General features: G+C 52.7%; 3 protein-coding genes and 1 non-coding gene across 6 annotated transcripts in view; 3 read left to right on the top strand and 1 right to left on the bottom strand.

The window, feature by feature from the left end:
- Rxrb (retinoid X receptor beta) overlaps positions 1-26,555 on the bottom strand; it is a 150,255-nt gene that overhangs the window by 25,624 nt on the left and 98,076 nt on the right. The window lies entirely within an intron of this gene.
- The window catches only part of LOC110543428 (RT1 class I histocompatibility antigen, AA alpha chain-like), an 87,287-nt gene that overhangs the window by 644 nt on the left and 60,088 nt on the right, over positions 1-26,555 (top strand). The window contains exons 3-8 of one of the 2 annotated variants that reach the window (XM_060369102.1): positions 164-439; positions 2,142-2,417; positions 2,543-2,659; positions 2,836-2,868; positions 3,033-3,080; positions 3,220-3,642. In XM_060369102.1, the coding sequence (XP_060225085.1) occupies positions 164-439; positions 2,142-2,417; positions 2,543-2,659; positions 2,836-2,868; positions 3,033-3,080; positions 3,220-3,224 (755 nt within the window). In that variant the 3' untranslated portion in view covers positions 3,225-3,642. Of the gene's footprint in view, positions 1-163; positions 440-2,141; positions 2,418-2,542; positions 2,660-2,835; positions 2,869-3,032; positions 3,081-3,219; positions 3,643-26,555 lie in introns of those variants that run through there. The other variant, XM_060369103.1, reaches the window with a different exon arrangement.
- Positions 11,334-11,412, top strand: LOC132648448 (small nucleolar RNA SNORD83). Its single transcript, XR_009586848.1, has one exon. It is a non-coding gene; the product is annotated as a small nucleolar RNA SNORD83 (small nucleolar RNA).
- Positions 20,621-24,930, top strand: LOC132648299 (H-2 class I histocompatibility antigen, K-D alpha chain-like). 2 transcript variants are annotated; one of them, XM_060369110.1, is made up of 8 exons: positions 20,621-20,771; positions 20,964-21,233; positions 21,437-21,712; positions 23,440-23,715; positions 23,841-23,957; positions 24,132-24,164; positions 24,324-24,371; positions 24,510-24,930. In XM_060369110.1, exons 1-8 carry the CDS (start codon positions 20,699-20,701, stop codon positions 24,512-24,514), a joined length of 1,098 nt encoding a protein of 365 aa, XP_060225093.1. In that variant the 5' UTR covers positions 20,621-20,698; the 3' UTR covers positions 24,515-24,930. The 2 variants fall into 2 exon arrangements, with proteins under 2 accessions (XP_060225093.1, XP_060225094.1); XM_060369111.1 differs by lacking the exon at positions 24,324-24,371.

Consider the following 26,555-nt stretch of genomic DNA (forward strand, 5'->3'; position numbering starts at 1 on the left):
GTCCCGACACGGGGCCGGAGACTCGGGTCCCAAGTCCGAGGTTCGGGAGGAGACGCGCGACCCCGGACCGGTTTCCCTTTCGGTTCCCCGGAGTCCGCGGGTGGGCGGGGCCGCGGGTGGTCACGTGGGGAAGGTGGGCGGGGCTGACCGCGGGGTCCCGCAGGCTCTCACACCATCCAGAGTATGTACGGCTGTCACGTGGGACCCGACGGGCGCCTCCTCCGCGGGTACAGTCAGGTCGCCTACGACGGCAAAGATTACATCGCCCTGAACGAGGACTTGAGGTCGTGGACGGCGGCGGACACGGCGGCGCTGATCACCAAGCGCAAGTGGGAAGAGGCTGGTGAAGCAGAGAGATACAGGGCTTACCTGGAGGGCGAGTGCCTGGAGTGGCTCCGCAGATACCTGGAGCGCGGGAAGGACACGCTGCTGCGCACAGGTGCAGGCCGCGGGCATCTCCTCCTCTCCCTCGGGCTGGGCTCAGTCCTGAGGAAGGAGAACCCTCCGCTGGGTCACGCCCCCGTCTCTGAGGGAACCGGGTCCCTGGGTCTCCTGATCCCCCACCGCGGTGACTGCACTGACTCCAGGGCTCACCCTCTCCCTGACAGTTCCAAGTCTGTCTCCAGGGCAGGAGAGAGGGTCCCCACATGACAACAGGGGCCCCTTCAGCCTGCAGCCCGCTGTCAGCCATGGCCTCTCCCAGGCCGGGTTCTCTGTCCACACCCACTGTCTGTGGAACTGACTCCTGTCCTGCTGAGTGTGTCAGCCTTACACTTCAGGACCGGAAGTCTGCTTTACCTGGTGGGCGTCATGGACTCCCCCACCCTAGGCCGGCTCCCCCAGTTTCTAGTTCTTTCCAAACAGTACATTCTCCCAGAGGCCTGTGTGTGAGGGGGAGGGGTTGAGTCCCTTCCACACCCCAATTCTATCTCTTCCTAGAATGTAAGTGCTCACAGAAGCAATTGCAGGTTGACTAACTCGAAATAGTAGAATTTCTTTCTTTTTTTGTCCCTTTCCTTCCTCTCTTTCTTTTTGCTTTTTGTGTGTTTGTCTTTTGAAGGTATTTTGCTTTTAGTCAGTTTTTCCTCCGCACTTGGTGATACTTTTTCTCCACCCTTGTGTTGTCATTTGTATCAGTCTCCACAGGTGTAGGGGAGGGAACTGATAAACTGCATAATTAGACAAGTTAACACAGTCTCAGCCTTTGTCATTTAAGGTAACACTGTTTCCTGCCAGAATTCAGCCTCCAGCTCTTCCTGCTCCTCCTCTGCCCCAACAAGCTACAGTGCTCCCCTAGGGAATCAGGGATCGACCTTTCTCAGAGGCAGGGTCTTCTGCAGTGGAGGACTGGAGTGACAGGGAAGGTCCCCTCACCCTGTGAGCCTTTGTGCTCCAGTGAGTGCTGCACTGGGGTCCACAGCACACTTCAGGGATCCTGTGTGACACACCTTGTATCTTGTCCCCAGAGGCAGGGGCTGGGAGCCGTTTTCTCTAGCTGAGGGTAAGAGATGACCACATTTCTGCTACACACTTTGTGATGGCTGCTCACAAGTGACAGTTAATGCTGGTCAGCAAGATGACCACGGGCTGTGCCTCAATGGTGGCAGCACTAGTTGGTGGCACCCTTCCTGTAGCCCTGCCCCTAATTCCTTACTGTGATATGAAGTTAAACAGATATTGTGTTAATCATTTTCTGCTCCTTCTTCCATCCTTTTACTACCTGTCTTATGCTCTAGAACTCCTCATCAGGAAGACCCTGTTGACCTGCTGGCTCATGTGATTTGTCTCTTAGCTTCTGAGTCCCCCCAGGAAATGAGGGGACCAGCTCTTCCTGCAGGTCCCTAGTGTGATGATAGTCAAAGTGTTGAAACACACACATAGTTCAGGGTCATTGGTTTAACTTTGTCTTTGCAGATTTCACTTTACCTTGTTAATTGTGGATTAAAAAAAAAATTTATGAATGAGTGCTCTATCGGCATGTACACCTTCATGCCAGAAGAGGGCACCAGATCCCATGGTAGATAATTGTGAGCCACACTGTGTTTGCTGGGAATTGAACTCAGGACCTTTGGAAGAACTCTTAACCTCTGAGCCATCCCTCCAGCCCCTTAACTGTGGAAATTTTTACATCTTCTGCACAGATCCCCCAAAGGCACATGTGACCCATCACCCCAGACCTCAAGGTGACATCACCCTGAGGTGCTGGGCCCTGGGCTTCTACCCTGCTGACATCTCCCTGATCTGGCAGAGGGATGGGGAGGACCTGACCCAGGACATGGAGCTGGTGGAGACCAGGCCTGCAGGGGATGGAACCTTCCAGAAGTGGGCAGCTGTGGTGGTGTCTCCTGGGAAGGAGCAGCATTACACCTGCCATGTGCACCATGAGGGTCTGCCTGAGCCCCTCACCCTGAGATGGGGTAAGGAGGCTGTGGGTGCAGAGCTGGGGTCAGGAGAGCTGGAGCCTTGTGCAGACCCTGAGCAGGTCAGGGCTGAGAGCTGGGGTCATGATCCTCACCTTCTTTTCCTGCCCTTCTCTTCCCAGAGCCTCCTCAGCGCACTGTCCCCGTCATGACAGTCATTGCTGTTCTGGTTGTCCTTGGAGCTGTGGTCATCATTGGAGCTGTGGTGGCTGTTGTGAGGAAGAGGAAGAGAAACACAGGTAGGAGAGGGCAGGCTCTGGGTTTTCTCTCAGCACTTTTAGAAGTGTGCTCTGCTCACTAATGGAAACATACACACACCCTCATTGCTACTGTCTCTAACTGGGTCTGCTGTCCATTCTGGAAACTTCCTAGGGCTGGGCTCTTCCCTGGTCTCTCACGGCCTTTCTTCTCACAGGTCGAAAAGGAGGGGGCTATGCTCCAGCTCCAGGTAAGTGTGGGGTCAGGATTGTCCCTGAGGCCCTTGGGTTAAAGCTAGAGATGTTGGGGAGTTCAGCCAGACCATAATAGCTCCTGCATCCAAATCTTCTGGGGGTCTGGGTTGTACCTTGCAATGAAATGCATGCATAATATATATGTAATTTTTTTCCCTAGGGAGGGATAGCACCCAGAGCTCTGATGTGTCTCTCCCAGAATGTAAAGGTGACACTCTGGGATCTGACTTGGGGAGGGGCAAAGTGGACATGACTGAGATTCAGGGACTTCTGGACTCTCCTTTGAGTGAGGGGTAGTTTGTTGGATGTTGTCTTCATACTGACTCTTCATGACTCGCTTTCTCTAGCATGAAGACAGCTGCCTGAGTGGACAGTGACAGACATTGTGTTCAGGTCTCTCCTGTGACGTCCAGAGCCTCAGTTCTCTTTACTCAATGGTCTCTCAAGTTCCCTGTGATCCTATGGGCTCAGCAGGAAGAACTGGGGAGCCCAGCCCACCCCTGCACACCACCACCCTCTCCCTGCACTGCCCTGTGTTCCCTTCCACAGCCAACCTTCCTGGTCCAGCCAGGCAGGAGGAGACATCTCCATCCTGTCACCTCCATGCTGCCCTGAGCTGCAGCTCCTCACTTCCCCACTGAAAATAAGAATCTGAATGTGAACTTGATTGTTCATGTCCTTGATCTGACAGGTTGATTGGCAGAAAAATAAAAGAATTGAGAATACTTAAGAGTTTTCTCCAGGAAATAAATGGCAGATGGAGAACCTTCCAGAGTCTGTGTCACTGTGCTGTTGTACCTGGTGGGACAGGATGAGGCTGTGGGAGCTGAGTGTGAACAGGGCTGTGTCCAGGTGGAGCTCAGTGCATTGTCATCTGTGACCTGGTCACTCCTCAGCTCTGTCACCTCCTGACTCTGTTCCCTTCATCCCATGAACCACATGCTGAGATCTGTGATCACAGGACACAGGGATGGCCAGAGCCTTGTCCTCTCCCTGGAATTTGGGACGCAGCCTGTGGTCCTGGCTTGGGCAATTCACGTTGTCTTCTGTGTTTATTTATTATAGTGTTTTTAGTTTGTATGGAGGACTAGGACTGTCCTTGTTTCTGTGAGTGTTGTCTGTCTCATTGTCCTTTGGGATGCCCAAGTGTGACAGCAGTAGGGGTTGTTTTTCCTGTTCTTGTCCTCACCAGACAACACTTTCCAACACAAACCAGTCTCCTCTTTCTCAGGAGACTGTGGGCTGAGGAGATGAACTTCAGTCTCCTGAGCTCCTGCCTCCTTCCAGGCACCTCCCTGGAGGTTTCTCCATCTTTCCCATCTCTCAGCATCTAATTCCAGAATGAAGGATCCACAGAGAGAAGGGATACATAAAGTCTCAGCTCAGGTCTGGTCCTGTTGGATCTGTGTTCTGCCTGATGACCCCTCTACTTCCCTGACTCTGGGAATCCTGGTGCTGTAGCGCTCATGTTTAAAACTCTACTATATTGGGGCTATTTAAGCTTTTCCCTCCTTTTCACAAAGCCCCCAACCCTAGGTAGGAGAGAGGGGGTCTCCAAGGAGCAGGATAGACTATGAACACATTCCCAAGAAAATTCCCCCCTAAGGACAGACAGCCACACCAGAAACAGTCCTCACAGGACTAATTGGCAAGTACCATTGGGCACAGGGTTGGGAGATAACGAAGTAGCACAGACAGTTAATATCTGCCCGGCTCTGGGGGTTTAAATCTTATTCAATGACTCTAAGAGGTCTCTGTCTCATTTCTAGAAGGATAGACAGAAGGGAAGAACCCCGTCCCCTTTACGTTTATTTCTGCACAACGTGGAAATTCTAAGAGAACTTTAACACACTGAAGCAAGCAGCTGAGGAGACACTAGAGAATGGGAAGACCTGCCATGCTCACTCACAGACTGAGAGGATTAACATTAGGAATGGCGGGTCCACAGAAAACAATCTACAGATCCAAAGCAACCGATCAGAATTTCAGTGCTGTTTTTCAAGGATACAACGAAAAAATTGAAATTCAAATGCAGCAGAAAGAGCCTAGACAGTAGAGCAATGCTGAGCACTGGGATTGTGCTGGAGCATGTGGGTACAGCTTTAGTCCTAGCAGTGAGGAGACAGAGGCAGGTGGATCTCTGTGAATCTGAGGTCAGTCTGGTCTACACAGTGAGTTCCAGGCCAGCCAGGACTACACAGTGAGACCCTGTCTCAGAACAGCAAGAACAACCAAACAACAAGAACATTGCTGGAAAGATCATCATATCTCATTTCAAGTCATACTTCACAGGCACAGCCATACAACCAGCATGGCACCCACACGCAAGGTTTATGTGTGTGAGTGTTCTGCCTGCGTGTGTTTGTGTGTACAACATGTGTGCTAGTGTCCTAGGAGATCCAAAGATGGCCTCAGAGCCTCTGGAGTTGTGGGTGGTTGTGAGCCACCACCTCTGAGCTGGGATTAGAACCTAGGTCCTCTGTTCACCTCTGAACCAGTGGTTCTCAACCTGAGGGTCACATAGTGGAGGTCCTGCACATCAGATACTTAAGTTAAAACTGATAACAGCAGCAAAAGTACAGTTATGAAATAGCAACAAAGTAATTTTGCAGTTGGGGGTCATGATAATATGAGAAACTGTATTAACAGGTCGCAGCATTAGGAAGGCTGAGGACTGTCGGGCCTGATAAGGCCTGCTGCATCTACCTGAGCCTGGCTGGAGTTTGGAAACAAGTCTTTAGCTTCTGATTTAAGAGGCTCCACTTCCAGGCAAAAGTGATTCAGCATATCCACCTTAAAATCACCCCTGTCTGGTGACTTACGTGGAGTTTTGTCACTGGCGACCTCTGCTTGCACTACCTAACCTCGCCCTCTAAGTCACCTTACCTCACTTCCTTAACCCTGCCTCCTGACCCAAACCTATAAAAAGGACCATTTTAGTTAATAAACCAAGTTCCTGCTTGGACAGATCTCCTGGCTCGGTGGTGTTTTAGAGCAGGGGAGGACCACTGCTCTAAACAATCTTTCCACTCCCCAGACATCTAATTTCTGCAAAGGAGCCAAGGCTAGATACTGGAGGAAAGAAAACATCTTCAACAAATGGTGCTGGTGTTATGCTACCTCAGAATGAAGAAAGAAGCTGGGTTTTTAACTCTCACTCTGCACACAAAGCACATCGAAATGTGTAAACACTCCAGTGTAAGACCCCAAACTCAGCCTGGCTGTGGTGGTGCACACCTTTAATCCCAAAACTTAGGAGGCAGAGACAGGTGAATCTCAGAACAGCCAGGGCCACACAGAAAAACCCAGCCTTAAAATGAGGAAAAAACAAAACTCTCAGGATGCTAAAAGGAAAAGTAGAGAAAACTCTTTTTAAAAAGGCAGAGGCAGGGGATTCTCTGTGAGTTTAAGCCAGATCTACACATAGAGTTCCAGGACAATCAGAAGCACAGGACAGTCAGGACTTCCCATGAATGTCCAGAGGGCTGGCCCTCACCTCAGGACTTGGGCCACTGTTTCTGATAGTGTGTGATGAAACCACTCAGTAGGTTTTGAGGGTTGACACTAGGCTGAGCAAGGCATCCTTCTCCTCACTCCAGAGGCAGCCATGAGAAAAGACAAGGGAGAAGGACCAGCCAGGCAGCTGCCATGATGCAGGCAGCTCACCATACCCCCAGCACAGGCACTATCAGGAGTGTGGCTGGAGGGATGGGGGTGTTGATGAAAGCTTATGTTTGGCACACGGAGACAAGGAGGAGGGAGGTCTGAGCATAAGGGGGTGGGGAGCTGCCTTGGGGTCATAGGCATGAAACCACCAATCTGAAGTAGGTGAGGTACAGTGCTCGGTGCCAGGCGGCCATCACTGGGCTGGACCCAAAAAAAGGGACAAAAAGGATGAGAAGCAAAGCCTAAGAACTAAGAAGAGACTCGCTGAGCTGGTACCCTGCCTGGCCCTCCCCTCCTCTAGAGCAGGACACAGCTCAGTGTCTAGGGTGCACTCTCTTTGTGAGGTGCCTGTGGGGACACACAAAGGATTACAAGTATTCTGGGATCTCCCAAAGGGATCTGGTTTCTAATATCCCTTTTTGTTTTTATTTTTTTTATGGTGGAAAAGTCATATATTTAGAATTAACCAGCTGGACTCAGTTTAGATGACCCGGATCATGTAGGCAACATCCAGACCCTCATAATCAGGAGCCAAAGGAACATAGGCCTTCTGCTCTCCATCAGGCCTTGACAATGTTGACTTTGGCCACATCAGTGTCATAGCTTGCTCATGGCCTGCTTGATCTGGTGCTTGTTGGCCCTGACATCCCCATGAACACAGTGTCTTGCTGTCCTCTATCTGCTTCATGGCTGACTCGGTGGTCGAGGGAAATTGGATGATGGCGCAGTAGTCAAGCTTGTTTCTCCTGGGTGCACGCTCTCCAGGGTATTTAGGCTGCCTGTGGAGCCGCAGGGTCTTGGGCCACCGGAGGGTGGGTGATTGTGAAGTGGGGTCTTCTTTTGGGGGCTGTGGACACCTTTCAGCACCAACTTCTTAGCTTTCAAGGCCTCTGCTTTGGCTTCTGCTTTGGGAGGGGCAGGTGCTTCCCTCTTTGATTTCTGCGCCATGTTGGTGAAAGCCCCCCTTTCCTTCTTTACAACAGTGATACAACACCTAAAAGGTAACATTTTTTAAAAAATAACATCAGTAATTTTTACTTTTCGGTGGGATTATTTTCTCTGTCTATTTTTGGTGCAGGGGATTGAACCCAGGACCTTCCACACTCCAGGCTTTGTTCCATCTTTGTCTTAGAACTACCTCCAAAGCCCTAGAGGGGTGAGGGGCTGGGGAGATAGGTCCACAGCTGACGGCACCTGCTGCTCCTTCAGTTCAGTGACCACTGGGCAGCACACAGCTGCCAGGAACCTCAGCTCCAGGGGATCCGCTGCCCTCTTCCGGCCTCCTCAGGCACCTGTAGGTGTGCGGTACCAACACAGGTACGTACGCACAGCCCCCCACACACACACACATAAAATAAATACTTTTTAAAAAATGTTTTTCAATTCCCCACATTTTAGAAGCAAATGTAGGCAGATCTCTGAGTCTGAGTTTGGGACCAGCATGGTGCATATTGACAGTTCCAGGGCCACATAGTGAGAGACTGTCTCAACACCAACAGCAAATGTCCTCCTGACCAAATTCTCTCATCTTCTGAGGAACGGGCAAGACCTTTTCAGAAAGTGGAAACTCCTGGAGTGAATTCTGCTCCTCAGCATTGCCAGGACACTTGCTCTGAGCAGGGAACTCTCAGCCCCGCCCCCATCTGAGCAGATGAGCTTCACATTGACCATCTGGGCTGTCCCCAGCCTCATCCGGGGTGTGGCTAGGGAAGCTAAGGTTGATCTGGTCACCTGCCTGAGGTGGAGATAAGGAGCTTCAGCCTGTTTCCCAGGCCTCTTTAGCAGCTCAGATGGCTGGCCTAACGCCTGTGGCTGACAAAAATGCAGCCCTCCTGGAAGCAAGGAGGCAATAAAGGAGCCATGGCCCCTGAAACTGCTTCTACCAAGTGTGACCTCACACCATGCAGAAAAATACTCTCAGAGAGAGAACCAGAGAGATTGCTCAGTGGTTAAGAGCACTGTTTGCTCTTCCAAAGGTTCTGGGTTCAATTCCCAGCACCCACATGGCAGCTCACAACTGTCTGTAACTCCACTTCCAAGGGATCTGACACCTTCACACTAAAGCACACAAAATAAAAATTCAGTAAATTAAAGTAAGTGCTCTCTGAGCCTGAAGCAGCAACCCACCAAGATACCATATCCTTCCTTTTTTTTTCTTTGAGATTTATTTCTTTGTTTGTTTGCTTATTTGTTTATTCATTGGTTTTTCGAGACAGGGTTCTTCTGTGTGGCCCTGGCTGTCCTGGACTCACTTTGTAGACCAGTCTGGCCTTGAACTCACAGAGATGCACCTGCCTCTGCCCCCCAAGCGCTGGGACTAAAGGGGTGCGCCAGCCTCACCAGGCCTAGACTTACTTGTAATCAGTTGTGGTGTGTGTTTGCGTGTGAGCATGTACTCCTGAGGGCAGCCGGAGCCCAGGGCATCTGATACCTGGAGTTGGAGTTACAGGTGGTGTGAGTCACGGGGGGGGGGGGGGGGGGGAGAGGAAATGCTCTGGGCCCCAGGCAGTGCTCTTGTCCACTGGGCCTTCTCTCTTTTCTGGTTTTTGAGACTCCTGTAGCCCGGTCTGACTTCTTGCCCACTGTTAGCTGTGATAATAGCACTGACGGTCTCCAGGCATGTGGCACCTGCCTGACTTTAGTCATTCTGGGAAGCAGAGGCGGGCAGAACTGTGTAAGTGTGGGTATAGCCTTGTCTACACGGCAAGCAGACAGACATGGTGAGACTGTCCACAGAAATAAGAAAGGAAGATGTCAGCGTGACAGCATCTAGTGTCTCCTGGGAAAGGAGCCTCTGAGCCTGCCAGTTAAAAACTGTCAAGGCTGGGCTGGGCCCTGGGCAAGCCTGTGAGAGATCCTTAGATGAGTTAATTAACTTGGGAAGCTCTACCTCAGTTCTGGGCAGCGCTAGTCCATGGCAGAAGAAAACACGGGGCTGGAGGGATGGAGAGATGGCTGACTGCTCAGAAGGGTCTCTGTGAACACAGAAGGGGGCTGAGTTTGATTCCCATTAGCCACAGAAAAGTTGTGCATGGCTGTACCTGCCTGTCAACCCAACACTGAGGGTGCAGACAGGCAGATCCTGGTAGCCTAGCCAGAAAGCTGAGCTTCAGCCTTAGTGAAAGACCCCGTCTCAAAGAACACCACATTGGGTTTTCCAGAGCTCCCCATGCTCTCCTTGCCTCTGACTTCTTTGCCCAGGGAAGCTGTGCTTTGCTGCTGGGTCCCGAAGGCCTCCACCATGTCAGGAGAGATAGATGCACTAGGTGCCTGGCACTCAGGCTGACCCTCAGCCCTGGGCAGAAGCTAAGCCAGGGACCGCTGGACACCAGGTGGGTAGTGTTCACTGTCTCTACTTTCTCCAGCTCTGCAGAGTTCCCACCAGGCCACAGCAGAGCCAGCCTCACAGCAGACGCCTGAGCTCTGGCCGACCTAAGGCCAGTGAACCACAGCTGGAAACACTGGTCCCCATCACCAGGCACTAATGAGTTAAGGCTCAGCTGAGCTCAGCTGTGCAGACCATTTGCCCAGCTGGGGAGCAATCCCCTCCCGTGTTCTCTGACCTTTATAGGGTGCTGTGAGCCTTCCTGAGCCCACACAGTGAGGCTGTAAGACGGGGTCCCTCACAGGCTGGTTGCCCAACCCTCCATATTATTTGATTTTGTGGGTTTGGTTGTTTTAGGAGGGCTCTTGCTGCAGGCCTGGCTGACATGGAGCTTACGATGTAAAGCAGGCTGGTCTCATCTTTGCTGTGACCCTCCTTCCTAGCCCGAGGATCAGGAGATCACTATGAGTCTGCGTCTTCTCATAATGCCGTAAAGCCTCACCAATTTGCTGGACGAGGTGGGGCATGCCTTCAATCCCAGTGCTGGGGAGGCAGAGGCAGGGGCACATATACTTATACATACTTAACAGCAGCTACTGCGGAAAACGAGGCCCTGAATTTGAAAGAGAGCGGGGAGGATTTGGAAAGAGCAAGAAAAGCAGGAAATGAGGTGAGGATTTCATTCCTGCTTTACCCTAGGGAGTCTGCAGAGGTGCCAAAGGCCTGCAGAGGGATACAGGAGGGGGAAGGATGGAGCCAAGACCCCCCTCTTCCTTCACTTGGGTTTTCCCCTCTTTAGCCATCGCCTCCAGCCTTCCCTGTAGGGAAAAATCCAATGCAGCCTTTTCAGACTCGGGAGCAGCTTTCTTCCTGGAGCCCTGGCCCTGCCCCAGCAGTCACAAAGACAGGGTCCTAGGCAAAGGGTATTTCTAGCCTGTTGAAGTGTGTTTCTAACCAGCAAACAACCCTGGGGCTGCTAAGCGTCTAGGTCAGGCTACCCCCAGCCATGGTCTTCCCAGGGGCAGCTGTCCTCACAGTGTGTTTCACATCTGTTTGGGCACAGCATCTGGCCTTGCACACCAGCCTGGCCTTGAGGTGAGATCCTGCCTCAGCTTCCCCAGTACTGCCATGACAGGTGTGCCACCACATCTGGCTTGCATCTTTTCTTCTCCTTTTCTTACCCCTCACGTTCTTTTAGACAGGCCCTCACTAGCGTGGACTAGCCTGGAACACCCAGGGCTCTGCCTGCCTCTGTCTCCTAGCCTTACAGATGGGAGGCAACACACTCAGCATAAATCATCATCATTATCATCATCATCATCATCATCATCATCATCATCATCATCATCTTTGTTTGTTTTGTTTTTGAGACAGGGTTTCTCTGTGTTGCCCTGGCTGTCCTGAAACTCACTCTGTAGACCAGGATGGCCTTGAACTCACAGAGATCTGCCTGCCTATTCCTTCTCCCCAGCCCCCCAGGATGCTTGTTGGACACAGGAGCACTTGTGTGTAAGGAGGAGCACTGATCTATCACCCATGACTGATGGCTCCGGGTCTCCTTCTCTTCCCCTGGGGCTGGGCATCAAGCGGGGCCTTGTGTGAGCTGATGTGTGCTGTGTGGTGAAGCTGCACCTTCCTCCTCGCCCTTCCTTTCTGTGGTGCAGAGTGAAATGAGCTGCTGATAGAAGCCATTCCTCCATGCTTTCCCTATGGACAGATGCTGTACTGTTCAGCTAGAGCAGGCCGTGCCAGCCCTTGCACCCCAGCATAGCAAGCGTGGTCACGGTTCACACGGGAGCAGGGTTCTGGAGGTAGATTCTGGGCTTCATCTGGGGAACGTTATGTTCATGGCAGGTCATGTGCTCAGGTTGGAGTGTGCTATGTGGGGGTGAAGAAAGTTCTCATCCCAAGTTTTTCTGGGCGGTGCTAGAGAAAAGGCACGGGCTGCCCTTTGGGAGGACCTGGATTGGATCCTCACACCCACGTGGCAGCTTATAATGGTTGTAATGGCAGAGGATCTCCTCCCTCTTAGCCTCCGTGGGCACCATACAGAAGTAGGGTACAGATAAAACACGCACACATTAAAAGCAGAGCAAGAACTGTGGGGGAAGAGCTGCAGAGCTGGTTCTGTGGTTAAGAGCACTGGCTGCTCTTCAGAGGTGATGGAGCTTCAGTTCCTAGGGGGATCTGCAGCTCCTCTGGCTTCCTTGAGCACTAGGCACATACATGTTACATGCAAGCAAGAACATACATACATAGTATAAGTTTAACCATGATGTGGCACCAGGTGGTGGTGCTTTAATCCCGGCACTTCCCAGAGTCTAAGGCAGGAGCATCTCTGGCTGGTCTGTAGAGAATTCATGGTTATCCAGGACTATGTAGAGAAGCTTAGGAGAAAAAAAAAAGGAAGAAATAAGCTTACATGCCTTTAACCCCAGGTGGATATGAGTCACAGGCCAGCCAAGGGCTACATAGTGAGACCTTAGCTTTAAAAGCAACAAAACAAACCAGGAAAAGAGTTTGATCTTACTGAATTGGCAGAGTAGAAAAAGGGTGGAACTCCAGGAAAAAGTCTTTCCAAATGGCCTTTGGCTATCCCAAGATGGTAGAATAATGGTGAGCCGTAGAGAGTCCATGTTTGCCTGGCTGAACAGGACTGTGAGACTAGAGCTGAAGGTGGAAAGCACAGAGTGAGCTGGAGACTGGCTTAGGAAGAGCAGCTGGGGAAGGGCCTTCAGAGATGGGTGTTGGTGTTCTTGCGTGTCCATGCGTGGTCTCTATGTAGCCCTGTTTAGCCTAGAACTCACAGAGATCTGCCCACCTCTACCTCCTGGGTGATGGGGTTAAAGATGTGCATGACCACACCTGGAAAAATAGGTTTTTTAACTTAAGGTTTAAGTTTATTATTTTTATTGTGTATGTTTGCACACGTGCTCATGCCCATAGAGGACAGAGGCATTGGATCCCCTGGAGCTAAGGTACAGGGTCTTCTGAGAGAGCAGCGAGGGCCCTTAGCTGCTGGACTCTCAACCCTCGTGCTTCGTGTTTAAGATGGTCCCTGAGCCTCGTCACCATTTTTGTGGATTTGGACTTTAGGTTCAGTCATACTTGGTGACTGAAACAGGAGTGGAACCTGACCTCGTGTCTTTGTCGACGCGTTGCTTTTTCTGTGTTGTTACTATCCATAGCTCCTGGTCCCTCCTCCTCTACCTCCTAAGTGCTAGGAGTTCAGGCATGTGCCACCAAACCCAGCCTGCTCGGGAGATGGTGGAGAGGAGGTCACAGTCCTGGAGTGACTTCCTTCCGTTTTCAGTGGTTGTGGCCTCACTGCTCATAAGTCACAGACTCATTTTCTTCTGTAAATTCTCTTCTTGCAGACATGCGTCGGGATGTCCAGGAAATTTTTCGCATGACCCCCCATGAGAAGCAGGTCATGATATTCAGTGCTACCTTGAGCAAAGAGATACGCCCAGTCTGCCGCAAGTTCATGCAAGATGTAAATACCCTTCTACCTTCTCTCCCTCCACTCCCTGCCCGCTGCCTCCTCCCTCTCCTCGCCCTCAGACAAGCCTGGTCTATAGAGTGAGTTCCAGGACAGCCAGAGCTGAAACTCCACAAAGGAAATTCCACAAACCCTGTCGTGCCTCTCAGCTGCCCTCTGGACCTCCTGCCCCCTGGGCTCACCTCCTGACACCCCCTGTCCTGCCTCTAACCTGCCCTCTGGACCTCCTGCCCCCTGTGCACACCTCCTGACACCCCCTGTCCTGCCTCTAACCTGCCCTCTGGACCTCCTGCCCCCTGTGCTTACCTCCTGATACCCCCTGTCCTGATCTGTTCCTGTACCCTGTATCACGCGCACACTCCCAGGGCAGGGCTTGAACCAGGAGACCAGCCACCCTGGAGCACTCTGCTCTGTCTTAGACACAGGTCTCACACCTCAGACCTGGAGCAGACGCCTGTGGGGGTAGACAGTGGACACGGCTGTGTCACCTGCTGGGGGAGTGGACAGAGAGAGCAGACCAGGGGCATCCGTCCACAGTCAGTCAGCCCAGTGACCCTGAGCTCCCTGCTGTCTCACATGAGGGAGAGCCGGGGATGAGCACTGAGCAGCCCTCCCCAGTGTGTGCCCTCACACAGCAGCATTTCTGCGGTCGTGTCCTCACCACCACCACCACCACCCCCCTGCCATGTACCCATCCCCACCCTGTCCCCGTGTTCTCCTCCATCCCCCAGGCACAGCTCCCAGCATCTCCACCCAATACTGTCCCCTCCCTCAGGATGCTGCCTCACTGTGCAGGCTCAGGGTCTCCTGCAGCTTTTGGGCCTCCTCCTGGCTGTCCAGGGAGCATTTCCCTCAGCCAATCACCCCTCTCCTCTGCAGAGGCTGCTTTCCTAGTACAACCTCAGCCAAAGGCTGCTGTGAAGCACCTGTCCCCTCTCACTGAGTCAGTCCCCTGAGCTCTCCCTCAGCCAAGCCAGGCCTATGGATTTCATAGACACATCTGCAAGCCTGGCAGGACACCCTTCTCCTCTGTCATCTGACCAGTCCTGTAGAGCAGCCTAAAGGTAACACTGTCAGGTTTCCCAGCCAGCTCTGCCCAGAGCTTGGTGTGAACTGTTCACGGGACAGGAAGGGCTTGAGCCTGCAGAGCGTGGCAGGGCACCGGGAATCCAGGCAGGCTGAGGTGACTAAAGCTCTTTCTCCTCTGGTTGTAGCACACAGAAACAAGCTGTACTGCCCGAGACTCTCTAATCAGGGGCTTCTCTTCCCACAGTTCTAGTCACTGGTTAACTAAGATCTGAGAGCAACAAGGAGAACACTGTGGAAGTAACACACACACACAAGCACACACACACACACTCGCGCGCGCGCACGCACACACACACACACACACACACACACACACACACACACACGTCTTCCGTGTCTTTACTATAGGACGAGGCCTCTGTCTCCCTGCTGTGAGGACTTGGCATCCTCTGGCCAGTGTCCACACTGTTCATGATGCATAGGCCTGAGGGGCTCAGGGGCACACTCAGCCATCATGGGCACAGACTCGAGGTCCTAAAGCCTGGGTAGTTCATCTCCTCACCTCATCAGCTCCTCTGTCATCTCACTCCATCCTGAGGGTGAGTGCAGGACGGTGGGGAGGGAGAACAGATGAAATCTGTTACACAAGTCTGCTGTCTTCACTCTGCTGCACAATTGTTACTTGTCTTGCTGCGGTTGCCTTAGTAACCTGGTCACAGGTGTGTGCACCGAGTAACGCACAGAGGGTGCACAGGGTTCCCGGCTGTGCTGGACTCAGGCACAGGCTCCCGTGGGAGGCATTTCCAGGCAGAGAAGGGGACACTGCATGGAAGCAATGTGTGACTTCACACATGCTATTCATATGTGGCCTCAAGACTTAAATATGTTATACTGGAAGAGCAAGGGGACCGCTTTGGGGAGGGGCAGCAGGAGAGGCAGAACAGGGAGATTAGAGACGGAAATGACCTTGGCGCCGAGATACACATGTATGCAAACTCTACAGACTAGCTGAGCACAGAGGCGTGTGCTCTGACTCCAGAACTGTGTAGTCAGGAAGTCAGGAGTTCAAAGCCAGCCTCGGCTTCAGGGTGAGCCCGAGGGCTGCCTGAGGTCAGTGAGACCCCATGTCAAAACAAGCATCCAGCAGCGATGGCTCCAGAGGTTGCTGGTGCTGGAGTTGGAGGAGCTGACATCCTGGCCCTGCTGTGTGGTCTGGAAGATGCTGGAGCACAAGGAGCCTCTGTGGGCAGAGAAGGGGCATCGTGCTGCCCCGGTACAGACCGTTGCCCTGGCTTCACGATGCCAGGCCTCCCGGTGACCCTGCCCTTGAAGCTGGCCGCCTGCTGCTGCTGCTGCTGCGTGCTGGGTACTTTATGCAACTTCAATTTTTATCTAAATTCATCCAAATTACCACAGGAACCGTTGGGAGACACACATCCCAGGAAGGAGATCCTGAGCCTTGAGGGTCTGAATGTGGGGAACATCCTGCCTTCTCCACACAGAACAGCATCTGATCACCAGCCGAGGATGCCTGCTGAGGAAGGCCACTGAGCCAGAAGGCACTTCATTGGGAAAAGACACAGGATAAGGATGTTAGGAGCCTCTGTGCTTAGTGACTTGGCTCTGAAATGTCCCCAGGCCCTGATGAATGTTTATAGAGGTTTGGAATCCCCTTAAAAATATTCACACATGAGGTGAAGAGATGGCCCAGTGGTTAAGAACACTGATTGTTCCAGAGGTCCTGAGTTCACTTCCCAGCACCCACATGCTGGCCCGTAACCATCTGTAACAGAATCTGATTCCCTCTTCTAGTGTGCATGAAAACAGAGCATTCATGAACAAAAAATAAATAAATCTTGTAAAACATGTTCACACAGAAGCCATACAGACACAAACAGAATTAATATCAACTGGATCATTACACATTTCATCTTAAATATGTGTCCCGAGGTCTTAGCTTAACACATTGACATCTTGGTTCTTGGGTATTTTTTGTTTGCTCATTTGTTTTTGCAGTGTGTTAAGTCTACATTTTTAAGTTAAAAAGCTTATTAGTCATTGTGGTTTGAATAGGAATGGCCGCAGGCTTTTAGCGTTGACTGCTCTGTCATTAGGGAGTGATGCTACCTGAGACAGACTTGGGGGTGTGGCCTTGGAGGAGGAAGTGTGTCCCTGGGGTCCACTCTGGGGTTTCTAAAGCTCAAGGCAGGCCCAGTGTTTCTGTCTGCCTGCTGCCTGTGGATCCCGAGGCAGAATTCTCAGGTCCTCCTCCAGCCCCGTGTCTTCCTGCACAGCACAGGGCTCCCCGCCATGATGATCGTGAACTAAACCTCTGAACTGGAAGCCAGCCCCAGTTCACTGCTTTCTTGGGTAACAGCTGCCATGGGCGTGTTGTCTCTTCACAGCTATGGAAGACTCACTGAAACAGTCATAAACCATAGCCTTAGCCTGGTGGTGGTAGTGCAAGCCTTTAGCCCCAGTGCCCCTAAGGCAGGGGGATCTCGGTGAGTTCGAGGCCAGGCTGGTCTACAGAGTGACTCCCAGAACAGCCGGAGCTACACACAGGAACCCTGTCTTGAAAAACCAACAAACCAACAAACAACTGTAGGCTTTTCATGACATTTTAATTTGTTGAAAATTGGATTTCATTTCGTTCCTGTCAACAGGCGACAGTCATGTCATTGTCCCAGCTCGTTTACATGTGAGCTTGCAGGTGAGCGTCTCCTGACCTCCAGTGATGTGACAGTTGTTGGTGTCCAGAGCATGAGGCTTAAATGGCATTTGAAAAAGATCTTGAAGAGGCTGGAAAGATGGCCGCCAGGTAGGAACATCTGCTGTTCCTACAGAGGGGGACTGTTGTGATCACAGCACTGTGACAGAGAGAGAGAGAGAGAGAGTATGTGAGTGTGTGTGTGTGAGTGTGTGCGCATGTGCGTGTGTGTGAGTGTGTGTGTGTGCGCGCGCGTGTGTGTGTGTGTGTGTGTGTCGTGAGCTGTGCTAGTCTAGTGAGCACTGGCCCCGATAGTCTCCGTGGACACTGTACCTATCGCTGCCTTATATGTAGGCAAGACATTCACATAAAACAAAGTAGATAAAATGGTAGAAATCAAAATGTCTTCAGAAACATTGATCTACGATCTGGCATAGAAAGGAATGATGGTCGAATAGGCAATAATTGCATGTTGAGGGAGATCACAGGTGAGGGCTGGTGCACTGTCGTGTGTGCAGAAGGGCCATCTGACACACTCGCTCTGCTCTGCTCAGTTCCTGCTGCTGAGAGTCAGGGGCGCTGCTGAGCACTCCTCCAGGGAAGGCTGCAACCCACAGTCGGGACACCGAGGTCCCCCAGTGGGAAAGGCAGACACGGAGGACCGTGACGGCAGACTGGGAACAACAGCACTAACAAATGGACTCATGCTCACAGCTGACCCAGCATATTCCACACGACCTGTGCACGTACTCAGGTTGTTGGGACAAAACTCCTGTGGGTGAATGGTCTCCCTGCTCCACCAGGACCATGGAGGGAACACGATAACTTGGGGTCCCACACCCTGCTGCAGGGCGCCCCTGTGTCCACTCCTGCTATAGACAAGGCTGGAATATAGTCCAGTCTTGTCACAGGAGCCCTGACACCTGCTGCCCTCACAGCCTTCCCGGGAAGTGACTGAAGTCACTGCCCTCACAGCCTTCCCGGGAAGTGACTGAAGTCACTGCCCTCACAGCCTTCCCGGGAAGTGACTGAAGTCACTGAGCAAGAGGAGCACCTCCCTGTGTGCCACAAGATGGGGATCAGAAAGGACAGAGACATGGGGTCCCTCCAGACCTGCCCTCCCTCCTCAGTCATCACTGATGGGGACAGATGTGGCTGTTTAATCCTTGAACGTTCTGTGGGGCTTGAATAAGAATGCCCAGGGACTCCTGTATTTGGATACTTAGTCACCAGGAGGGCACCTGTTGGGAAGGATTAGGAGGATCAGGGTGTGGCGTGGCTGTTTTACAAAGTGTCATTTCAGCATGGTCTTTTCAGTCACCAGGTCCTGTGCTGTCTCGGGCTGGCTTCCTTGTCTGGTGTTCAGTCTTGACTAAACAGCCCTGGGCCTCACAGCCTACATGTGTAGGAGAGGGAGGGGAGCTCGGGCACTGTTCTAAGTGCCTTCATGAAAGTGCATTTTACTGCATGGATGCAGTTTGTGTGTCTGAGCATGTAGGTGCACCAGGCATTGGGTCCCCTGGAACTGGAGTTACTGAGGGTTGACAGCCACACTGGGAAATGAGCCTGGATCCTCTGCAACACAGCAAGTCTCTTAACCTCTGAGCCATCTCTCCAGCTCATATTGGAGCTCTAACACAAGGAAACCACACTGCCTGGCTCACAGCAAGATGGCTGACCACAGGGAGAGGAACTAGATGCAAAGGAAGAGATAGTGTCAGTGCCCAGCTTGGGAGTGAGGGGTGCTGGACCCTGTGGGGTGAGGCCTGAGGGAGAGAGACAGAGAAGGGCTGAGCAGAAGCTGACAGAGCAAAGGGGAGATCCTACCTCAGTGGAGTCCTCTTGCTTATGGCTCACATGTCTGAAAACTTGAGGTTCAGTGGGTGGAACTGTCTGGGAAGGATTAGGAGGTGTGGTCTTGTTGGAGGAGTGTCCTGAGGCTGGACATTGAGGTTTTAAAACCCTCCCCCTCTTCCCAGTGTCTCTGCCTCTTCCTTGCAAATCAGAGTCCAGAGTGCTAACCACTACACCAGGGAACCTGCATGCTTGCAACTCAAGTTGAGAACTCTCACCTCTTCCTCCACCACCTTTCCTCTGCCATCAGGGGAACCCAGAGAATAAATCAAACAAGTCCTTCATAAGCTGCCTTGGACAGTGGCTTATCACAGCCACAGGAGAAGACCTAAGGCCAGGTGGGCTGAAACAGGATTTACTGCCAGTGCTCAGGAGGCAGAGGCAGGTGGATCTGTGTGAGTTCAAGGCCAGCCTGGCTCATGAGGACAGGTGTTGTCAGCTCCTGGTGAGTGTACAGGGCTGCAGTGGACACCGGCATCAGGAGGTGACTGGAGTGTGCTCCTGTGGTCACTGTGTGACACGTGACTGCAGAGTCCCCCTCCCCTCTCTGCTTTTGCTTTCCACTCAGTTACGTGTGCTTTGAAGACATCAGCTCAAGATCCACAGGAATAAAAAAATTATAGACTTGAAAATGTCTCCAAACAACTGAACCGTAGGAGAAAAGCTAGAATCAGGAGTGTGTACTCTCTGGCATGAGAGTCACCCTTTGCCCAGTGTCCACACTGCACAGGCCTGAGGAACTCAGGAGCCAACTCAGTTATCAGAACCTGTCCAACACGGCTGCTACATTCATCTCTCACCTCCTCAGCTCCTAAGTGTGAGTGAAGATCAGAGAGAGGGGTCACAATTTCCATAACCTCTGCCTCATGGTCATTATTCTGCTTTGTAGTTAGTCACAGTTCCTCTCTCACTGTAGCCACTGTCCCGTGGAAGTGTGTGCACACAGGGAAAGTGGGGTGTGACAGGGATCAGTGTCCCGCAGTTCTCCACACCACGGGGTCCCTTCCCCATGGACGGGGCTGGCGACGGTGCTGACACACTGACCCAGGTCCTCACCGACAATCTCAGGACGTGGGATGAAGATCTTTGGGAAATGCGGTCCCCTGCAACCACAGACACGTCCTCTGGGAAGGAACACGCGGAGTCTGAGTCTAAGCAGGAGGCTGAGAAGATGCGATCCTGAGGGAAAAGGCGAGGTCTCCTGTTCACAGTCAGGCCTGCAGGGTGAGCAGGCCGCGGCAGGTGGGCAGAGCCTGGTCTCTGTGGGGTCCGTCTGGAGCTAGCAGGCCAGCGCCTCTGCTTAAGGACAGCTTCTCTCCCTGTGTCCCCAACTGCTTGTTGTTGCCACTGTATGCCCGGAAGAGGCTTTTCTTCTAGAAGACTCCAGGGTCGACTTCTGAAGAGACAGAGGAAGGGTGGAGAATGATGATGAGTTTAGCCTGTGTTTTTGTCCTGGTGTCCAGTCAGCTGCTGGGGGAGAACGCGGAGACACCATGACACCCAGCACTCTGTCCCGCACACAGGGTTCTGGGCTGGGGAAGCCCAGGGTGGGGACTCCCCATGTCCCAGTTTCACTTCTGCTCCTAACTTGTGTCAGGTCCTTCTGCCCGGACACTGATGACGCGCAGGCGCTCCTCTCCCCCATTGGGTGGCGACATCGTAAGGAGCCAATCAGTGTCGCCGCAGTCACCGGTCAAGAAGTCCAGGAAGTCCGCGGGGCTCAGACGCCCCGGGATCCAGATGGGGGCGATGGCGCCGCGCACGCTGCTCCTGCTGCTGGCGGCCGCCCTGGCCCCGACCCAGACCCGCGCGGGTGAGTGCGGGGTCGGAGGGAAACGGGCTCTGCGGGGAGGGCGGGGCGGCCCCGGGGAAGCCGCGTGTCCGCGACCCCCGGACCCTCCGCCGTCCCCACGCGCGTCCCGAGCCCCGCGCCGCTCCCCTCCCGGCCCGCGCACCCGCCGGGGTCCCGGGAGGAGGTCGGGGTCTCACCGCGCGCCGCCCCCAGGCTCACACTCGCTGCAGTATTTCTCCACCGCCGTGTCCCGGCCCGGCCTCGGGGAGCCCCGGTACATGGAAGTCGGCTACGTGGACGACACGGAGTTCGTGCGCTTCGACAGCGACGCGGAGACGCCGAGGATGGAGCCGCGCGCGGCGTGGGTGGAGCGGGAGGGGCCGGAGTACTGGGAGACGAACACACGGATCGCCAAGAACAACGAGCAGATTGACCGAGGGAACCTGAGGACCGCGCTCGGCTACTACAATCAGAGCGAGGGCGGTGAGTGACCCCGGGTCACACGTCACGACCCCTGCAGGTCCCGACACGGGGCCGGAGACGTCCCGGGTCCCAAGTCCGAGGTTCGGGAGGAGACGCGGGACCCGGGACCGGTTTCCCTTTCGGTTCCGAGGAGTCCGCGGGTGGGCGGGGCCGCGGGTGATCACGTGGGGGAGGTGGGCGGGGCTGACCGCGGGGTCCCGCAGGCTCTCACACCTTCCAGAGTATGTACGGCTGTCACGTGGGACCCGACGGGCGCCTCCTCCGCGGGTTCCGTCAGTTCGCTTATGATGGAAATGATTACATCGCCCTGAACGAGGACTTGAGGTCGTGGACAGCGATGGACACGGCGGCGCTGATCACCAAGCGCAAGTGGGAAGAGGCTGGTGATGCAGAGAGACGCAGGGCTTACCTGGAGGGCACGTGCGTGGAGTCGCTCCGCAGATACCTGGAGCTCGGGAAGGACACGCTGCTGCGCACAGGTGCAGGCCGCGGGCATCTCCTCCTCTCCCTCGGGCTGGGCTCAGTCCTGAGGAAGGAGAACCCTCTGCTGGGTCACGCCCCTGTCTCTGAGGGAACCGGGTCCCTGGGTCTCCTGATCCCCATCGCAGTGACTGCACTGACTCCAGGGCTCACCCTCTCCTTGACAGTTCCAAGTCTGTCTCCAGGGGAGGAGAGAGGGTCCCCACATGACAACAGGGGCCCCTTCAGCCTGCAGCCCGCTGTCAGCCATGGCCTCTCCCAGGCCGGGGTCTCTGTCCACACCCACTGTCTGTGGGAACTGACTCCTGTCCTGCTGAGTGTGTCAGCCTTACACTTCAGGACCGGAAGTCTGCTTTACCTGGTGGGAGACATGGACTCCCCTACCCTAGGCCGGCTCCCCCAGTTTCTAGTTCTTTCCAAACAGTACATTCTCCCAGATGCCTGTGTGTGAGGGGGAGGGGTTGAGTCCCTTCCACACCCCAATTCTATCTGTTCCTAGAATGGTCACAGGAGCACTTAGAGGTTGGCAAACGCTAAATAGTAGAATTTCTTTCTTTCTTTTTTTTTTTTTCCTTTTCCTTCCTGTCTTTCATTTTGCTTTTTGTGTGTTTGTCTTTTGAAGGTATTTTGCTCTTAGTTTTTTCCCCTCACTTGATGATACTGTTTCTCCACCCTTGGGTTATCATTTGTATCAGTCTCCACAGGTGTAGGGGAGGGAACTGATAAACTGGATAATTAGACAAGTTAAGGCAGTCTCAGCTCTCAGAAGTCTTTGTCATTTAAGGTAACACTGTTTCCTGCCAGAATTCAGCCTCCAGCTCTTCCTGCTCCTCCTCTGCCCCAACAAGCTACAGTGCTCCCCTAGGGAATCAGGGATTGACCTTTCTCAGAGACAGGGTCTTCTGCAGTGGAGGACTGGAGTGACAGGGAAGGTCCCCTCACCCTGTGAGCCACTGTGTTCCAGTGAGTGCGGCACTGGGGTCCACTGCACACTCAGGGATCCTGTGTGACACACCTTGTATCTTGTCCCCCAGAGGCAGGGGCTGGGAGCAACTTTCTCTAGCTGAGGGTCAGAGGTTGACCACATTTCTGCTACACACTTTGTGATGGCCGCTCACAAGTGACAGTTAATGCTGGTCAGCAAGATGACCACGGGCTGTGCCTCAATGGAGGCAGCATTAGTTGGTGGCACCCTTCCTGTAGCCCTGCCCCTAATTCCTTACTGTGATATGAAGTTAAACAGATATTGTGTTAATCATTTTCTGCTCCTTCTTCCGTTCTTTTACTACCTGTCTTATGCTCTAAAACTTCTCATCAGGAAGACCCTGTTGACCTGCTGGCTCATGTGATTTGTCTCTTAGCTTCTGAGTCCCCCCAGGAAATGAGGGGACCAGCTCTTCCTGCAGGTCCCTAGTGTGATGATAGTCAAAGTGTTGAAACACACACATAGTTCAGGGTCATTGGTTTAACTTTGACTTTGCATTTTTCACTTTACCTTGTTAATTGTGGATTTAAAAAAAAAAACATTATTTCATGAATGAGTGCTCTATCGGCATGTTCACCTTCATGCCAGAAGAGGGCACCAGATCCCATGGTAGATGATTGTGAGCCACACTGTATTTGCTGGAAAATGAACTCAGGAACACTGAAGAACAGACAAAGCTCTTAATCTCTGAGCCATCTCTCCAGCCCCTTAATTGTGAAAAATTTTATATCTTCTGCACAGATCCCCCAAAGGCACATGTGACCCATCACCCCAAATCTCAAGGTGACATCACCCTGAGGTGCTGGGCCCTGGGCTTTTATCCTGCTGACATCTCCCTGATCTGGCAGAGGGATGGGGAGGACCTGACCCAGGACATGGAGCTTATTGAGACCAGGCCTTCAGGGGATGGAACCTTCCAGAAGTGGGCAGCTGTGGTGGTGCCTCCTGGGAAGGAGCAGAATTACACCTGCCATGTGCACCATGAGGGTCTGCCTGAGCCCCTCACCCTGAGATGGAGTAAGGAGGCTGTGGGTGCAGATCTGGGGTGAGGAGAGCTGGAGCCTTGTGCAGACCCTGAGCAGGTCAGGGCTGAGAGCTGGGGTCATGACCCCCACCTTTCCTTCCTGTCCTCCTCTTCCCAGAGTCTCCTCAGGCTACTGTCGATGTTATAACAGTCAATACTGTTCTGGTTGTCCTTGGAGCTGTGGTCATCATTGGAGCTATGATGGCTGTTGTGATGACGAGGAGGAGAAACACAGGTAGGAAAGGGCAGGCTCTGGATTTTCTCTCAGTACTTTTAGAAGTGTGCTACGCTCACTAATGGAAACACCCTCACCCTCATTGCTACTGTCTCTAACTGGGTCTGCTGTCAGTTCTGGAAACTTCCTAGGGCTGGGGTCTTCCCTGGTCTCTCACAGCCTTTCTTCTCACAGGTCGAAAAGGAGGGGGCTATGCTAAAGCTCCAGGTAAGTGTGGGGGCAGGATTGTCCCTGAGGCCTTTGGGGGTGAAGCTGGAGATGATGGGAGCTCAGCCAGACCATAATAGCTCCTGCATTCAAATCTTCTGGGGGTCTGTGTTGTACCTTGCTATGAAATGCATATATATATGTAATTTTTTTCCCTAGGGAGGGATAGCACCCAGAGCTCTGTTGTGTCTCTCTCAGATTGTAAAGGTGACACTCTGGGATCTGATTTGGGGAGGGGTAAAGTGGACATGACTGAAAATCAGGGACTTCTGGACTCTCCTTTGAGTGAGGGTAGTTTGTTGGATGTTGTCTTCATACTGACTCTTCATGACTTGCTTTCTCTAGCATGAAGACAGCTGCCTGAGTGGACAGTGACAGATGATGTGTTCAGGTCTCTCCTGTGACGTCCAGAGCCCTCAGTTCTCTTTACTCAATGGTCTCTCAAGTTCCCTGTGATCCTATGGGCTTCGTGTGAAGAACTGGAGAGCCCAGCCCACCCCTCCACACCACCACCCTCTCCCTGCACTGCCCTGTGTTCCCTTCCACAGCCAACCTTCCTGGTCCAGCCACGCAGGAGGGGACATCTCCATCCTGTCAGCTCCATGCTGCCCTGAGCTGCAGCTCCTCACTTCCCCACTGAAAATAAGAATCTGAATGTGACCTTGATTGTTCATGTCCTTAATCTGACAGGTTGATTGGCAGGAAAAAAAAAGAATTAAGAATACTTAGTTTTATGGAGGAAATAAATGGCAGATGGAGAACCTTCCAGAGTCTGTGTTATTGTGCTGTTGTACCTGGTGGGACAGGATGAGGCTGTGGGAGCTGAGTGTGAACAGGGCTGTGTCCAGGTGGAGCTCAGTCCATTGTCAACTTTGACCTGGTCACCCTCAGCTCTGTCACCTCCTGGCTCTGTTCCCTCCATCCCTGTGAACCACATGCTGAGATCTGTGATCAGAGGACACAGGGATGGCCAGAGCCTTGTCCTGTCCCAGGATTATGGGCCCCAGGGCTGTGGTCCTGGCTGGGGCTCTTCACGTTGTCTTACACATTTATTTCTTGTGTTTTTAGTTTGTGTGGAGGACTAGGCCTGTCCTTGCTCCTGTGAGTGGTGTCTGTCTCATTGTCCTTTGAGATGCCCAAGTATGACAGCAGTAGGAGGTATTTTTCCTGTTCTTGTCCCCACCAGACACCACAAGGCCTCTTTTCTCAGGAGACTGTGGGCTGAGGAGATGAACTTCAGTGCTGAGCTCCTGCCTTCTTCCAGATGCCTCTCTGGAGGTTCTCTCCATCTTTCCCATCTCTCAGCATCTAACCCCAGATTGTAGGATCCACAGAGAGGAGGGATCCACAGGGTCTCAGCTCAGTGCTCATCCTGTTGGATCTGTGTTCTTCCTCAGGATACCTCTCCTTCCCTGGCTCTGGGAATCCATGTGCTATGGTGCTCATTTTTAAAACTATATTGTATTTGGGATATTTAAGCCTCTCCCTCCTTTCCACCAAGCCCCAACCCTAGGAAGGAGAGAGGTTAGTGTAGAGAGGGGTCTCCATGGAGCAGGATGGACCATGAGCACATGACCAAGAGAATTCCCCCTGAGGACAGACAGCCACAGCAGAAACAGCCCTGGCAGGACTAACTGGCAAGTGACATTGGGCACATGGCTTGGAAATGGCAAAGTGGCACAGACAGTTAATATCTGCCCAGCTCTGGTGCTTTAAAGCTTGTTAAATAAATCTAAGAGGTCTCTGTCTCATTTATAGACAGGGGATAGACAGGAGAGATACACCCCGTCCCCTTTGACTTTATTTCTGCACAATGTGGAAATTCCACTAAGAGAACTTTAACACACTGAAGCAAGCAGCTGAGGAGGACACTAGAGAATGGGAAGACCTGCCATGCTCACTCACAGACTGAGAGGATTAACATTAGGAATGGCGGGTCCACTGAAAGCAATCTACAGATCTAAGGCAACGGATCAGAATTTCAATGCTGTTTTTAAGGGATACAAGGGAAAAATTAAAATCCAAATGCAGCACTAAGACCTTAGACAGTAGAGCAATCCTGAGCACTGGGGTTGTGCTGGAGCGTGGGGGCGCACAGCTTTAGTCCTAGTAGTGAGGACACAGAGGCAGGTGGATCTCTATGAGTTCAAGATCAGTCTGGTCTACACAGTGAGTTCCAGGCCAGCCAGGAATACACAGTGAGACCCTGTCTCAGAACAGCAACAACAACCAAACAACAACAAGAACATTGCTGGAAGGATCATCATATCTCATTTCAAGTCATACTTCACAGGCACAGCCATACAACCAGCATGGCACCCACACACAAGGTTTATGTGTGTGAGTGTTCTGCCTGCGTGTGTTTGTGTGTACAACATGTGTGCTAGTGCC

This window comes from Meriones unguiculatus, chromosome 16, assembly GCF_030254825.1.
Source record: "Meriones unguiculatus strain TT.TT164.6M chromosome 16, Bangor_MerUng_6.1, whole genome shotgun sequence".
Lineage (NCBI taxonomy): Eukaryota > Metazoa > Chordata > Mammalia > Rodentia > Muridae > Meriones > Meriones unguiculatus.